General features: G+C 43.7%; 1 protein-coding gene across 2 annotated transcripts in view; it reads left to right on the top strand.

The window, feature by feature from the left end:
- LOC115468125 (granulocyte-macrophage colony-stimulating factor receptor subunit alpha-like) overlaps positions 1 to 10,129 on the top strand; it is a 56,507-nt gene extending 46,378 nt beyond the window's left edge. For both annotated transcript variants that reach the window (XM_030199654.1, XM_030199655.1), the window contains 2 exons: positions 4,555 to 4,642; positions 10,030 to 10,129. In XM_030199654.1, the coding sequence (XP_030055514.1) occupies positions 4,555 to 4,642; positions 10,030 to 10,113 (172 nt within the window). In that variant the 3' untranslated portion in view covers positions 10,114 to 10,129. The remainder of the gene's footprint in view (positions 1 to 4,554; positions 4,643 to 10,029) is intronic.
- Positions 10,130 to 16,975: the final 6,846 nt, after the last annotated feature.

The following is a 16,975-nucleotide window of genomic DNA, read 5'->3' as shown; positions in this document are numbered from 1 at the left end:
GTATTAGGTAAATGCAATGCTGTACACATACACAAAAGAGACAGTCCCTGCTCCATGGAGGTTATGTTTATGTATTGCAACTTTTTATTTTCCATTTCCAAGTAACAATCATTACTTACAAACAGCCAGATAACTCAACTCATTGCAAAAAAAACAACAATGAAATCTTCCAAGTTACATGTTTTACAATTCATCCTCCCTCCTCAGCCTTAACCACCCCCCCTACAGTGCTTGGACTCAGTGGAGTTCCTTGCACCAAATCCAGGAAAGGTCATTTCCTGTTATTCCAGTCCTGGGTGGCATCCATTTAAGTCAGGTAGTTCAAAATTCAGCAATGTACTCTGTGCAGCTGCCAATCACATAAGTTCCCATACTTTTTGGAATGTTGTCCATCTATGCAATTGGGACCATCCTGCACTATACCTGTCCATCACCACAGTAGCACATAATAAGTTGAATCGATGTGTTAACATTAGGTGGGGAGGAATGTTGCCATTGCAACAAAATATACTTATGTACCAAGATGAACATAAAGATCTTTGTTCTGCTTTAATGAGTGTTCACTGGAGAATGTAGTAATCGGCAAACAAGAAAAGTTGGGAGAAAATGGGAGGTATAAATTTAGCATCCTCAAAATAGTCTGGGACACTCCATCCAAAACCGTTGAATGGCTGTAACGTCCAAAGAGATGACCAAATATAGCCATTGGCTTTCCGCATTTAAGACAAAAGAATAGCCATACTGGCTCAGATCAATGGTCCATCTAGCCCAGTATCCTGCTTCCAACAGCGGCCAATCCAGGCCACAAGTACCTGGCAGAAACCCAATTAGTAGCTTTACAAAGAGTGTCTTCCCTCTTCATCAACTAAGTGTTTCACCCTCTTGAGACCGCTAGCTTCCCATGTCTTAAAAACCTTACTGGTCATTCCTACGTGAAGTGAGTTACACCATAGACCTGGGGTAACTGCAGGCCCATAAATACAGCAGGGATGTGTGCAACTTACAGTATTCTGTAAATTACATGTGTAACTGGGAGCCCTGTCCCATGTCCTACCCATGCTCCATCCATGTCTATGTCCCCTTGCATTTACATGCTATGTAAGCAGTGCATTTTTTCTACCAAAAAAGATGCCAGTACTCAAATGCCAGGCTACCTACAGGGATGGGGTGACCACTGAGGAACCCACCCTACAATAGCCAGGCCCCCTGCAACCAGTCACAGAATCTAAGACAAGGCAGAATTGCTGTGTAGAGCCTGAGCTCTTTCACTAGAACTTGGGGACCATGGGTCAATTTTAGCAGACAATGGAAAAGGTGCCTATACTCAGTACCCCCAAGCACCCCCTCAAAGAAAGCCCTGTATGTAAGTTATGTGTGCCATTACAGAACAGAGCTTAGGTACCTTTCTAGCATTTCTTTGGGTGTTTGTGTACTTACACATGTAATACTAGAATTCTAACTGTCTAGATTATAGAATTGCCCTTTAAATCTTAAAATGCACTCTGAATTCAATAGGAAGCCAGTGTAATTCAGATAAGATTGGTATAGTATGGTCAAAAACCATAGGTGCAGTTTGGGATAAGCATGGGGGGAGGGGCAAATGTTGCGATTGCTAATGTTGAATTGGTCCCCCTCCTCCCACTGCCTCATCTAAAGTTTGGTGCAGTTTATAGAATTAACGCTTAAGCAGACAGTTCATGTGTAAATTCAGGCACCGCCATTTCCGCCAACAAAAATGTAATGCATGTGCCTGCACCTAAATTTACATGTGGAGCCCCATATTCCGTAATTACGCATGTAACTCAAAACCACGCCCCCGATCCACCCCAAAATGCCCATGACCCTCTCATTTTCACACGCCTTTTTTTCAAGCCACACAAATGTTAGATGTGTAAGTTCCATTTAAAACTAATTAGTGCTAATAATTGCTTGTTAAAAAGTCAATCATTGGCACTAATTGATTCATTATTCAATTCAAATTGCACACACAAATTTGGCATGCACCTAAATTTTACAAAGACATGCTAAAAAGTGTCCTGCCCTAATTTTAGCATGTGATTTTTCCGCACTCTCAGGTCACCTCTTAGTGTGTCTGCGTAAATGCCAAAATTCTATTTGTTGAACTTTTTGTTCCTGGTGTGTACATCTCCTGCCATTTTCCCTATATAGGGGGTTTTGTTTATTGTTGTTTGGTATTCCCTACTTTGTGGGTTTTTTTTCTTAAAATTCTATTTACAGCGTTAATGGCCAGGCACTAAGTTGCAAATTAGCACCTGGCCATTTACCATGTGAGCCCTTACTGCCTCCTATTTACTTGGTGGTAACGGCTCACAAGCTAACACCGCGGTAATCAGGCAACATGCAGCAATGTGGCCACACTGCCGATTACTGCTGGGAACTCCCCCCATGGTAGAACATAGAAAATTATTTCCTACTGTGGGAAACTGCATACACCAAATTTGGAAATACTGGCACTAGGTCCGGTTTGGTGCATGCTACCCGCGTGGTAGCCCTTGGTGAAAGGGCCCCTAACCTGCTTATTTTCGAATGAGAAGGCCAGCCATCTTCCAACACAAATCGGGAGATGGCCGGCCATCTCCTGAACCCGGCCAAATCGGTATAATCGAAAGCCGATTTTGGCTGGCTTCAACTGCATTCCATCGCAGGGCCGGCCAAAGTTAAAGGGGGAGTTTCGGCAGGGTACGGAAGGCGGGACGGGGGCGTGGTTACGAGATGGCTGGCTTTGGCCGACAATGGAAAAAAAAAAGGCCGGCTCTGACAAGCACTTCGCCGGGTTCACTTGGTCCATTTGTTTTTAGAAACAAGCCTCCAAAAAGTAACTCAACTGACCAGATGACCACTGGAAGGAATCGGGGATCACCTCCCATTACTCCCCCAGTGGTCACCAACCCTCTCCCTCCCCCCCCCAAAAAAATTTTTTTTAAACATTTTTTGCCAGCCTCTATGCCAGCCTCAAATGTCATACCCAGCTCCATGACAGCAGTATGCAGGTCCCTGGAGCAGTTTTTAGTGGGTGCAGTGCACTTCAGGCAGGCGGACCCAGGTCCATACTCCCCTACCTGTTACACTTGTGGTGATAAATGTGAGCCCTCCAAAACCCAATACAAACCCACTGTACCCACATGTAGGTGCCCCCCTTTACCATTTAAGGGCTATGGTAGTGGTGTACAGTTGTGGGGAGTGGGTTTTGGGGGGCTCAGCACCCAAGGTAAGGGAGCTATGCACCTGGGATCAATTTGTGAAGTCCACTGCAGTGCCCCCTAGGGTGCCTGGTTGGTGTCCTGGCATGTGAGGGGGACCACTGCACTATAAATGCTGGCTCCTCCCACGACCAAATGGCTTGGATTTGGCCGGGTTTGAGATGGCCGCCATTAGTTTTCATTATCTGCGGGAAACCAATGGCGGCGATCTCTAATGCCGGCGATCTCTAATGCTGGCCCAAATGTTGAAATTTGTCCGGCCCCAACCATATTATCGAAATGAAAGATGGCCGGCCATCTTGTTTCTATAATACAGTCGGGTATGTCGCTTTCCGGGGCCGGCTTTAGAGATGGCCGCCCATATAGATGGCCGGCCCCGTTCGATTATGCCCCTCCACGTGACATACAATGACATGGGATATGTTGTTGACATTTCTGATGTTGCAAACAACATCCCATCCCGATTAAGTATGTATATATCCTATGCTGCAGAGCTTATGTGTGAAAACTGACCAGTAACAGGAAGTTATTTGCATGATGAAATTAAGGACACAGATGGAAATTCACAGAGTTCCTCTTTACCCTGTTTTTCAAACACACTTCTGTCTCCTCTCACATACATGCAAGCAAATTCCTTTTCTGAAACATATACTATTATATGAAAACATCCTTTAATACACATATAAACGTTCCTTAATAATGTCAGCATCTATGTCATTAACACACAAAACATAAAAGCAAAAATGTTCATGCTCTATCCAGTGGCGTAGCCACAGGTGGGCCTGGGTGGGCCAGGGCCCATCCACTTAGGGCTCAGGCCCACCCAACAGCAACACATATCTAGTGCTAGCTAATGGGGATCCCAAGCTTCGCCAGCTGAAGACCTCCCCCTGATGGTGCTGAAAACATTGCTTTCCACTTCAGCAGTCTAAGCTTCCTAAGCTGCTGATACTGGCCTCATTGCATTGGGGGGGGGGGGGGGGGGGGAGGAAAACTCTTGGTGCCCACCCACTTCTTGACTAGGCCCACCCAAAATCTACTGTCTGGCTACGCCCCTGGCTCTATCTACAACAGAAAATCTTAGTTACACCCCCCTCCCCAATGGATCAGTTCTTTCTCGTGTATACAAATATAACTTCCCCATATCACACACACACACCCTACACGCAAACATAAAACATATTTTGGAGCTCTGTGCTCAATGTAAAAATGCCTTTAGATATTTTGTGTATTCTGTGCAACGCACCTTCCCACTTTAATTGTCTTTAGTGTAGTATAGTTTGGGATATTTATGTTTAAAGCATTTTTCCCCATGAATATTTTGTTTCCTCAGGTACGAAGTGATGCAGAAGCTTTTTCCTCCAATTCCACAGCCAAAGAACAAATTGAGTGATATTAACCAATGTGATATAGATACGCAGGTACTTTGTAACTTTATATTTGTGAGTAATCAAAAGGTTTTGAAAATGTTTTAATCAAATTATAGCCTATACATAAAATCCAGCAGTGGCCAATCCAGGTCACAAGTACCTGGCAGAAATCCAATTCGTAGTGCAATTCCATGCTACAAATCCCAGGGCAAGTAGTGGCTTCCCCCATGTCCATCTCAATAACAGACAATGGTCTTTTCCTCCAGGAACTTGTCCAAACCTCTTTGCACCTTGGTCTGACTCTGCATGGCTTTTCTTCATATTTACTCTTTCCGACTAGTGGATTTTAAATGTTTTTGTGCATGTAACATTCCACAAGACAATGTCTCAGAAAAGATCTGCAAGTCCAATGATATTTGTGAAGACCAGTGGTTCCCAAACCTGGTCCTGGAGGCACCCCAGCCAGTCAGGTTTTCGGGATATCCACAATGAATATTCATGAGAAATATTTGCATGCACTGCCTCCACTACATGCAAACCTCGCTCATGAATTTCATTGCGGATACTCCAAAAACCTGACTGGCTGGGGTGCCTCCAGGATCAGGTTTGGGAACCACTGGTGAAGATGATATCTTGTAGCTTATTCTAGTTCCTCAGGCTCAGGACTGAACAGGCTGTAAACAAATGTTATTAGCCGCTTTGAATTAGTGTTCCGTCAGATAAAGTTGTGCAAAGTTGCAATCCTTCTGAAGATTCTGGATCCTTTCTAGAGACAGACCCCTCCTCCCCCCCTGATTTTCAAAACCATTTAACCAGCCAGGAATGGCACCTGGACGGTTAAATGGTACTTAGCCAGTATCTGCTAATATTCAGTGGGAGATAGCCGGCTGTTTCCTGCTGAATATCACCAGATAGTGGCTAGTGGACAGCGGGTTATATTGCCTGATATAACTGGCTGTTAATTTTCACGACGACTTTGGCAGCCATTTTTGGCTGGTTTACACATAACCGGCCAGTGCTGAATATCGGCTTGGCTGGTTATATTTAAACTGGTCAAAATTAAACTGGATATTCAATGCCAGTCACCGGGAATAGACCAGCATTGAATATCCGGGATCAGCGCTGACCGCAGGAGGCAGCCAAATACCTCCTGCGGTTTGAATATCAGCCCCTGTATCTCTCGGGGGCAATCTTTCTAAAATTGGTTAACTTTGCACATACCATGCCAGTAATGAACCTCATTCTTATGATGCCTCAGTTATGTCATCATATCTTTTCTTCAAAATTCCCATGCCTTCTGTTATAAAAGACATCCTTCCTGTAGAATTTTGGGCTGATCTAACTTATTTCAATAATATCAGCAACAAAAACCTGCATGTCTTGTAAACTACTGTTTCTGTCACCAGTACTTGAAACTACGTCATAACAGAAACTATCTGACAAGAGTCACAAAATGAACTTAAGTACTATGAACAATCTGGGAAATGTAAAAAAAATCATGGGTTAAGAGGCACTATCCTATTATAGATTGGGAACCGGTTAAAAAGTAGAAAACAGTGAGTAGGGCCAAATGGTTGATTTTTTTGAGTGGATAAAAGTGAATAGTAAAGTGCACCAGGCATCTGTGCTGGGACCAGTGCTTTTTATAAATGACTTAGAAATGGAAACAAGAAAGGCGATCAAATTTGCAGATGACACAACATTTTTTTCAAAGTTGTTAAATCATAAGCAGGTTGTGGGCAATTGTAGGAGGACCTCATGAGCCAGGGAGGTGTATTTTCAAAGCACTTAGACTTACAAAGTTACATAGAGGGACATTTTTGATATGACATCTAAATCTGACTTTGGACGTTTTGCGGAAAACGTCCAAAAATCAAGTGCTGAATATGGTCATTTTCAAACCTGAAAAACGTCTTATCTTTTTTTGTTTCGAAAATAGCCATTTCCTAGATGTTTTCTAGACATTTTGTGTTTAGTGCATCTATCTTTTTGGCCCATTTTCAGTAACAACAAAAAAAGTCCAATTGAAAAACACACAAAATCAAGCCGTTGGGATGTAGGACAAGACAGCATTCTTGTAGACTGGCCGCACAGACATCCCAGCAGAGCAGTGGGGCATTGTAGATGGCACTGCAGTGGACATCACATAAAAGGTCCTAGGTACACATCTCACCCTTACCCTTTTATATCATATGGGGTGCCCTCCAAAACCCACCAAAAATGTACTATACCCAACTATACCTTTTCCGGTAGAACTAGAGGGCATGAAATGAGATTGAAGGGGGGCAGACTCAAGAAAAATGTCAGGAAGTATTTTTTCACGAAGAGAGTGGTGGATACTTGGAATGCCCTCCCACAGGAGGTGGTGGAGATGAAAACGGTAATGGATTAAAAAAATGCATGGGATAAACATAAAGGAATCCTGTTCGGAAGCAATGGATCCACAGAAGCTTAGCGATTGGGTGGCAGAGCCGGTGGTGGGAGGTGGGGCTAGTGGTTGGGAGGCGGGGCTAGTGCTGGGCAGACTTCTACGGTCTGTGCCCTGAAAATGGCAGATAATGACAGATACAAATCAAAGTCAGGTATACACATAAAGCAGCACATATGAGTTTATCTTGTTGGGCAGACTGGATGGACCGTACATGTCTTTCTCTGCCGTCATCTACTATGTTACTATACACCACTATAATAGCTCTTATGGCTGCAGGTGTGGGTACAGTAGGTTTTTGAGGCAATGACACTTTCCACCACAAGCGTAACAGGGAGGGTAATTCCTTTACTCCTCCAGTGGTCATTTATGGCACTTTTTTTGTGGCTTAGTCGTTAGATCGAGACCAAAATGTACAACTTTTAGTCCTGGATGTTTTGGTTTTGTTCCATTATGGCAGAAAATGTGGAACACCCACATCCCACCCTTATCGTGGCCCCAGGTGATTTGGACGCACTGGCAACAGACTGCGTAGAAAAACATCTAAAAAATGGGTTTTGAAAATAGAGATTTGGAAGTTTTGGGAAGAAAACCGTTCAAATGGCACTTTACGCCATTTTTTATGTTTATTTATTTCTATCCTGCCGTTATCAAAGGCGGGTAACAACACAACATACATAATAATGAAAATACAACAGTACAGACTATAAATCAATACAATAACATCAGTCTCACCCTAATACTTCAGCAAAGGGAACCAACAAGCATTATTAATCAGGATGGTCCAACAGATATCATTTCAACATCTGCATAAATAATGCATTATTTTGTTGCGATTTCAAAGACAGAGGCAATTTATTTCAGGCCTGAGGTCCAGCCACAGAGATGCTAAATTTTTAGATTTTTTTCTCTTTTGAAAATGAGCCCCATTGTAACCTATGGAACTTTGTAAGTCTAAGTGCTTTGAAAATGAGCCCCACAGTAATCAGATGGTAGATGAAATTTAATATGAATAAGTTCAAAGTGATGCACATAGGGCAGAATAATCTAAATATATAATGCTAGGTTCCAAATTCTGAGTCATCCTGTAGGAACAGAAGCTAAATGCCACTGTAGACAATATGTTGAAATTCTCTGCTTAGTGTTTTGTGACAAACAAACAAACAAGCAAACCAAATGTTAGGAATTGTTAGAACAAAACTGAAAAATATCATAATTCCTCTTTATTGCTCCATGGTGCTATATTATCTTCAGTACCGTGTGCAGCTCTGGTTGCTGAATTTCAAAAACCATAATCTCCACAAACCAAAGGGAACAAAGCCAATCACAAACATACTTCAATAATATACATACACAGTGTAACCACCCAAGACATATCAAAGACCCTCAGAAACAGAGCTCAACCCATGCAACTAAGAGGGTGGACAAGTTTCTTCATTCTTCGGGTTCTTCACACTGCAAACTAAGAGGTACTTTTATGAAGCTGCGGCAAAAGGGGGCCTCTGTTGGTGTGTGTTTTTGATGCATGCTGAGGCCCCCTTGTACAGCAGTGGGTAAAATGCAGGGTTTGTTTTTAAAGAAATGGACATGCAGCAAGTGAAGCACTTGCCACACTCCCATTTCGGCTGGGAGCACTTACTAGCGGTAAGGGCTCCCGTGCTACCCCAGCAGTAACAGGGCAGCGCATGGCACTGCCCGATTACCACCAGGTACACATTCTTGCAAGTTTGTTTGTTCATCCACACTGCTGAGTGTGAAGGAAACATTAGTTAAGGGGCCTTAGTTCGCAGTGTGAAGGAACCGATGAATGAAAAAAAGCTGTCCACCTTCTTTAGCCACCAGATGTCTGGTTAGCTGCATGGGTGAGTTCTCTTTCCGAGGGTCTTTGATGCTTAGTCTTGGGTGGTTGCACTGTGTATGTACATTATTGAAGAATGTTTGTGATTGGCTTTGTTCCCTTTGGTTTGTTGAGATTGTGTGTACTCGATACTAGAGGAGTTTTGTGATTTACACTGGGGTTTACTAAGCCGCTAGCATGGCTGGCTGCGCGCTAGTTCACTTTGAATGGGCTGCGTCGGCAATGCTGTGTGGGAGCCGCTAGCACGGCTTAGTAAACAGATCCCTTAGTTTTTGTAATCTCAAAAAAAAAAACACCAGTAAAATTAGAAAAGATACAGAGAAGAGCAACCAAAAATGATATAAGGGAAGGAATTATTTCTCTCTGAGAAAAGACTAAAGAGGTCAGGGTGGTTGAGCTTGGAAAAAGAGATAGCTGAGGGCAGATATAATAGCAGCCTATAAAATCATGAAAGGAGTGAAATGGGTTGATGCAAATCAGTCGTTTACCTTTTTTAAGTACATACTATGTTACACACACCATAAATTTACTAAGGAGTTCTTTTACTAAGGTGCACTAATGGATTTAGCATACTAGCCCATTGTATACCTATGGGCTGCATAACACTTAACGCACATGAATTCATTAGCAGGGAATGGAGGAGTAGCCTAGTGGTTAGTGCAGTGGACTTTGATCCTGGGGAACTGAGTTTGATTCCCACTGTAGCTCCTTGTGACTCTGGGCAAGTCACTTAACCCTCCATTGCCCCTGGTACAAAATAAGTACCTGAATATATGTAAACCGCTTTGAATGTAGTTGCAAAAACCTCAGAAAGGCGGTATATCAAGTCCCATTTCCCTTTCCCTATTTTGAGATTCTACATGGAATGTTGCTATTCCACTAGGAACATTCCATGTAGAAGCCTGCCCTTGCAGATCAGCAACGCGGCTGCACAGGCTTCTGTTTCTGTGAGTCTGACGTCCTGCATGTACATGTATTTGAAAGCTGAAACTTAATATTCAGTATCAGTATTGGTTCCTTGTCAATTATTCAGGGGGTGAGCAATTTTTAAAGCGTTAACAAATGGAATATGATAACATGATACTTTATTTTAAGTATATCCGCTGTGCAATCCACTGCAAACTAACAGACGTTTGCTTTGCCTTTATGCAGAGCCTCTGCCCAACAAATGTACAACCTTCACAGAAAGCTGAAACTGAAGAAATATTTATAACTTCTGTTGAAGAAATGGCATAATTTTCAAAAAACAAAGGAATACTAAACTCAAAATTCATCTGAAATGCCCCAAGTATGCCAGGTTAGCCTGGGCTGAAGACCAAACTATCACACTGCGATTTACCCTGCAAGTAACTTTAATTTAAAGAGAACAGGGCCAGACTCTGTAAATGGTGTTCAAAAATCCACACTGAAAAATAGCGGCACTCAATGCTAGTCTATAATCTGAACTCAAAGATGGGTGCCCATTACGCAATAGCATTGAGTGCTGATTTTGGCACCCAGATTTGGGTGTGAAGACCTGCGTCTGCTGAAACCAGACATTTCAAGTTTACTGCTCAATAACAGTCTCCAAAGGGTGACTGCTATCAAAGTGCTTTACAATATTACATATGAATGGGAGAGCTACAGAACTACAATGTGTATAGGAAAGAAGAAAGAAAAGTGGAGGAGTGGCCTAGTAGTTAGAGCACTTGTAATCTAGAGGTGGCCAGTTCAAATCTAACTGCTGCTCCTTCTGATCTTGGGCAAGTCACTTAACCCTCCATTGTCTCAGGTACAAACTTAGATTGTGAGCCCTCCTGGGACAGAGAAATATCCAGAGTACCTGAATGTAACTCACCTTGAGCTACTACTGAAAAAGGTGTGAGCAAAATCTAAATAAATATTTGAGATTCTACATGGAATGTTGGTACTATTTGAGATTCTACATGGAATGTTGCTGAGTGGAGGAGTAGCCTAGTGGTTAGTGCAGAGGAACACTGAACACTGCTACTATTTGAGATTCTACATGGAAGGTTGCTATTATTGGTGATTCTACATGGAATGTTGCTGAGTGGAGGATTGGCCTCGTGGTTAGAGCACCGGTCTTGCAATCCAGAAGTGGCCAGTTCAAATCCCACTGCTGCTCCTTGTGATCTTGGGCAAGTCACTTAACCCTCCATTGTCTCAGGTACAAACTTAGATTGTGAGCCCTCCTGGGACAGAGAAATATCCAGAGTACCTGAATGTAACTCACCTTGAGCTACTACTGAAAAAGGTGTGAGCAAATCTAAATAAATAAAAGATGAAGGGAAAGGGTACAGAAGGGGCAGCATAATTCCCAACATGCCATGGCTCCCAAATCCCTGCTCCAAATCATAAAGTTCAAGTGTAATTCTCAGTGCCCAATTTGGGCACACATCCCCATATTCTAGAACACTGCGAGCAAATTCTAGGAACACCCCCTTTTGGGTTGTGTGCTATGTACACTCAAATCCACATTAGTGCCTATTAGCACTCAATTATGGGCACAAATTGGCTCACCAGCCAATTTAGTTGGGCACATCAGGGCCGCCAATGGGGGGGGGGGGGGGGGTCACAAAAATCCCCAGGCCCAGCACGAGTCTTCATGCCTGCCTGCGTCCAGGTCTGTTCTCTCCCCTGCTCCTGCATGCCGCCATCATGTTAATGCAATCATCCAGGTCCCAACTCCTGGCACAGGACAGAATGTGGGAGCAGGCATACAGGAAGAGGCTTGCCAGCGCCGGGTTCTCCCCCCCTTGGAGGCAGAGACAGAAAAGGTACGGGAGAAAGCGACAGCATGAGTGGAAGGGGCAGTGTGAAGGGGCGGCGCATGCAAGAGGGCAGTGGAATATGTTCATGAGAACTGAGGCACCAATGGGGATCAAGGCCTGATTGTAAGGCACTCCCATCACTCCTGAGGTAAATCACAGTCTATCTATCAAACCTGCTGCAATTGGTGTGGCCTTACGCTTTCCAATCTATACAAATGTAAAAAAATATATAATTCTTTACCTAGGCTCCTCAACACTCGATGAATGTATTAATATTATAAACCACTAGATGTGAATGCAATCAAGCATTAAATAAACTTCAAGCTTAATACATACACCTTCCTACATATTCGCAGGACCTTTCTTCTTCCAGCCTAGGCATTCTTGTTTTATTCTGAGGCTGGGGTTCAGTTCCTTCTCCTGAGGCCCATGTGTAAAGTAAGGGCCTTTTAGTAACAGGTGTTAAAACATGTGAGAAAAAGGCTACTGCAAGACACAAAAGCATTTTGCTGCACTAAATCACACTTTTTTTGTATGTGTGGAAAGTGTGCACCATAGGCAGGGACAGATATGGAAGTACTATCCAGGATCAGAAACTTTCTCCGATATCCTGTCCTAGTAGATGGTTCCACATTCTTCCCCAAACTTAGTTATGTAACATAAATGACTAGGCTAAAAGTTTACACTTTGCCTCCCTCTTGTGGCTTTTTCTATATCCCACCCTTCCTGTCTTTCCTGGTGCGTGGAGCATAAGGTCAGATATTAGGTCACCATCCTTTCTTTATGCTCAGTCCTCAACATACATCTCACCAGTCAATATTCAGCCCACAGCAGTCAGACTTAGCACTGGATAGTCAGTGTCGGTGCCTGGACATAGCTAGGCCCTGAATATCCAGGACTAGCTCCTTTTACGGAAGCTGCCAGAGCTTATGGGATCCCAGCTGATACCTGCCTGGTACAGCAGCCTGTTCAAAATGCCTATTGCAACCTCTAGCTGCAGCCTTGCAGTACGTGTATAAGTTACAGGTCCCTAGTGAAGCTCTAGCCTTTTAGGTAACCACCATACAACAGCAGCGACACGGAGTAGGTGTAGTTCTGCTCTTTTATTCATATAGGCATCCCAACATGGTTCAGTTTCTCCTCACTGTTAATGAACAGAAGAGTCTTCTCCAGTCAAAACAGAAGTTTAATGGACCAAAGAACTGGAAGCATATTGGACACCTCCTAGCTTCCCAGTAGGAAGAGTAATTCTCTCACACTTATGAAACTCTAAACCTCAAAGGCTTTAGACAATGAAAGGATGAAGCAGCACCCAACTATAAAACTCACCTAGCCAGTAATTATTTCCATTAGGTGACACAGTCAGTTTCCTTATCAGAACTGAAAGGGGAAAGGGCTGCTCCCAGGAGGTCCACAAATTGAGTGTGAACCAAAATCAGGGGACAGACCTTTGCTCATGGGCACAATAAGGCACACTGGGATTAGCACCAGGATCCCTAGTCCCCAGAGCACTACTGAAATCAAAAGTCAAGTTTCAAGTGGCTATGCCAAAAACCAGACCCTACTGCTTGAACCCTCAAAAGGGTCTTAAATTTGTAGACATCTGTGCAAAGCACAAAAAACACGGCTGAATAGGCATAGAGAGAAGAAAGCCCTGTTCTTCTCCAATCCAGGGCACTTCAGAAGAAAATCTGAATATGCAAGGGCTAAAAAACTGGTTAAATGGCTATGCTTGCTCCCAGGAAAAGATGGTATTAAAAAAAAAAAAATCCTTAAATAGCTGCATGTGTGTGGATGCACGAGCAATGCTTGGATGGCGACTCCAGCTGTGAAGAACCAAGGCCAATGCCACAAAGACTTTGTAGGTTTGTGTTCTGTATAAGGCAATCCAATTTACAATGGGTTGGAAAGGGCTTCAACAGCAATTTCAGTAGCTGGAACCGAGGACAGTGCTGGGCAGACGTTTACAAGCCGGATTTGGATAGACTGGAGCAGGCTTTGAGGGCAACTCCGGTAGTTCGAACATAAGGACAGAGCTAGGCAGACTTCTACAGTCTGTCTCAGCAACACCAAAGAACGACCATGATCCAAGTATATATCATGTTCATTGTTGAATTAATCATGAATTGGTAGTGAGACTGCTGGCAGACTGGGTGGACCGTTCAAGTCTTTATCTGCCATCACTTACTATGGCAATTGGGAAGCAAAGGCAGAATTGGGCAAACATTTACAGTCTGCGCTCCCATTGTACCTGGTCAGATTCCGCTTCAGAAATTGGAGAAAAAGACCACTGCTGGGAAGACCTCTATGGTCTGCACCCTAATTGTGGCTAAATAGATTTGGATGGGCAGGAGTGGAGCTTTTCAGGAACATCAACATTAAAATTCATAAATTTTAGAAAAATGGCAGTGTTGGGCAGACTTCTACAGTCTATGCCCTGAAAATGGCAAGGACAAATAAAGACCACGTCTACATATGAAGTATCATAAGTACTGCCATACTGGGAAAGACCAATCAAGCCCAGCATCCTGATTCCAACAGTGGCCAATCCAGATCACAAATACCTGGCAAGATCGCATACCCCATGTAATGAGTTTATCTTGTTGGGCAGACTGGATGGACCATACAGATCTTTATCTGCCCTACTATGTTACTATGACATAAAAGTTGTCAGCTACATCTAATGCTCCAGAGAGGTGTGGGAAAAAAAAAAAAAAAAAAAAACAAGTGTTCAATAAGCAATAGCCAAAACTCCAGTGAAAATGTCACCCTTGCTCCAAGGGGAAGGGATTAAAAAAAATAATAATAAACCCTCCTCAGCTTTGGCCAATAATCCCAGGAGAGCTGTTTAAAAAGAAATTGACAATAAGTAGACACCAAAAATGTGAAAAAGAAAATGTTGTCCATACTCCCAGGGCAAGCTGTGGTCATTGCTTCAAAATAAAAAATGACCCTTTAAAATACTTGGCCATGGTCCAAGTACTGCGATTCTCCTGCAGAGGCAATAAATCAAGTGTCTCACAACAACATGGCCAGGAAAATGGAGACCTTCGTCCAGCTTCTCTTTGCTGAAGTTTCTCAGTAAGGTTCATCCACACCTCACCACCAGACTCTGCCCACTATCAAAATTTACCTCAGTGCTGCAGCTTAAGTGGGATAGACGTCGCTGTGGGTTATACAAACAGCTGCCTGCCCAAATTCCCTTGGAGGCAGCTGAACACAGCAAGGGCCCTTCTAATAGTTTATAGAGGTTCCCACTGGTCTAAAATAAGCATCTCCAACTATACTCCTACCATGTGAGATAGTTAATCTTCTACAGTTCCATTTCAAGGCAGGCTGGGGGTGGTGATGGTGGATCTCAGACTCCTCTGAGATATCCTCTAGGCTCCACAAAGAAAAACATCAAAAGCATATATTTTTTTTTAAATTAGAGTGATGCTTCAATACCTAAATCACCACCCTCTGCTCAACTGAGACTCAAGTCCTCTAACCCGATTAGTAACTTTAATCCAGCCTATTCAGAAGCTGTATAGTATGCCCACCTCCATATGCTGCAGATAGAGAAATACTAAACACCTGAACATGCATTTTACTCAGAGAGTATAGCCCAGAATTCTAGAATTACTGTCTCCACATTTGCTGACTTACACAACCCATATGTTCTGGCCTGGTCAGGTAAGGATGCTAAGGAAAATTGTTTTTTGACAACATACTAAAGACAGAGGGATGATGCATCTCTTCCACAATGTTCACTGTGGATATCCTGAAAACCACAAGTGCAGTGCAAACAAATATAGGAATAAATGTGAGGAAAGTGATGTGAAGTCCCCATTTAGTCAGAACAGAGGTCAAAATTCTAGACCTGCAAAACTGCAGTAGTATTTTAGAAAAGGATCTGCCCACCTTTCTAATATACCTGCAGGAATACATGTGTATACGTTGCCACATGCAGCAGGAGTGTTCATCTTACAATTTTAAAAGATGGAGGAAACAAAACCACACACGTCGGCCATTTAGCAAACTGTACATGTGAATGCTGCTAATTAAATACAAAGCCAGCCATTTTCTGATGAGCCCGGAAAGAAAATGGGAGACTTTTAGTCAAAGCCATAGGCGTAGTTTGACTGTTTCATTTGGGGGGGCAAAGGATGGGGCGGAGCATATTAGCATATTCATTTGCATATATAAATATGCAAATGAATATGCTAATATGGAGGAAGGAATTGAAATTTACAGGCAAAATCTCACAGATGCACATTTCAAAAAGCTGACATATTTCAATTAATATATTCTGAATAAAATACTTTTTTTACCTTTGTTGATCATTTAGTTTTTCTATTCGCTTTGGTCCCAGTGTCTTCTGTTTTATGCAGTGTCTTCTTTCCAGTAGGCTTCCCTCTGCTCCCCACCCCTCCCAGTCCCATCCATCTCCTGCTCCTTCCCTCTGCTCACCTCATTTCCCAGTCCAATCCAATTCCTGGTCCTTCCCTCTGCTCCCCACCCACCGCTCCCAGTCCCATCCATCTCTTACTCCTTCCCTCTGCTCTCCACCCTCCCAGTCCCATTCATCTTCCCTCTGCTGCCCCCCCCCCCCCCCGAGGTCCAGGATCGTGACTCCGTTTACCCCCTCTCTTCCTCCCTCCCTCCGGTGCAGGCAGCAGTCTTCTTCAGCCTTTCTGTGTTCCTGGCAGCGGTAGCGACGTACACGCTGCCTTCGGTCTGCCCCGGAAGCCTTCTCTTCAAGTTCCTGTTCCCAGCTATGCGGGAACAGGAACTTGAAGAGAAGGCTTCGGGGCAGAGCTGAAGGCAGCGTGTACGTCGCTACCGCTGCCAGGAACAAGAAAGACTTAGAGAAGATTGGTGCTGCCTGCGCCGGAGGGTAGGAAGAGAGGGGGTAGATAGACACGCTCGTCTCCGTCCGCTTCGCTGCTTCCCTGCCCTCTCTGTCTGCATCCCGCCTTCCTCTGATGTCATTTCCTTTCGGGCGGGACGCAGACAGAGAGGGCAGGGAAGCAGCGAAGCGGACGGAGACGAGCGCGTGCCTGCTTTTTTTTTTTTTCACTTCTAGCGCCAGTCCACGTCATCGTCGTTTGGGGGGGGCATTGCCCCCCCCCCCCCCCCCCCCCCCAGTCTACGCCTATGGTCAAAGCACTCTATCCCTGAGGAAGCCTGAGGATGAAACAGGCCCTGATGGGTACAGATAAGTGCGCTACACGTGTAATGTGTTTTACATATAAAGGTAATGGTAAATAAGAACAAAACACAATTAAAATAATTTTTGGCTGAATAAATTTGGAGGAGAGGAGTTTTTTTTGCCAATGATATTT

Source organism: Microcaecilia unicolor, chromosome 4 (genome assembly GCF_901765095.1).
Source record: "Microcaecilia unicolor chromosome 4, aMicUni1.1, whole genome shotgun sequence".
Taxonomy (NCBI): domain Eukaryota; kingdom Metazoa; phylum Chordata; class Amphibia; order Gymnophiona; family Siphonopidae; genus Microcaecilia; species Microcaecilia unicolor.
The sequence above is the reverse complement of the archived record's forward strand: the minus strand, read 5'-3'. Positions and strand labels throughout refer to the sequence as shown.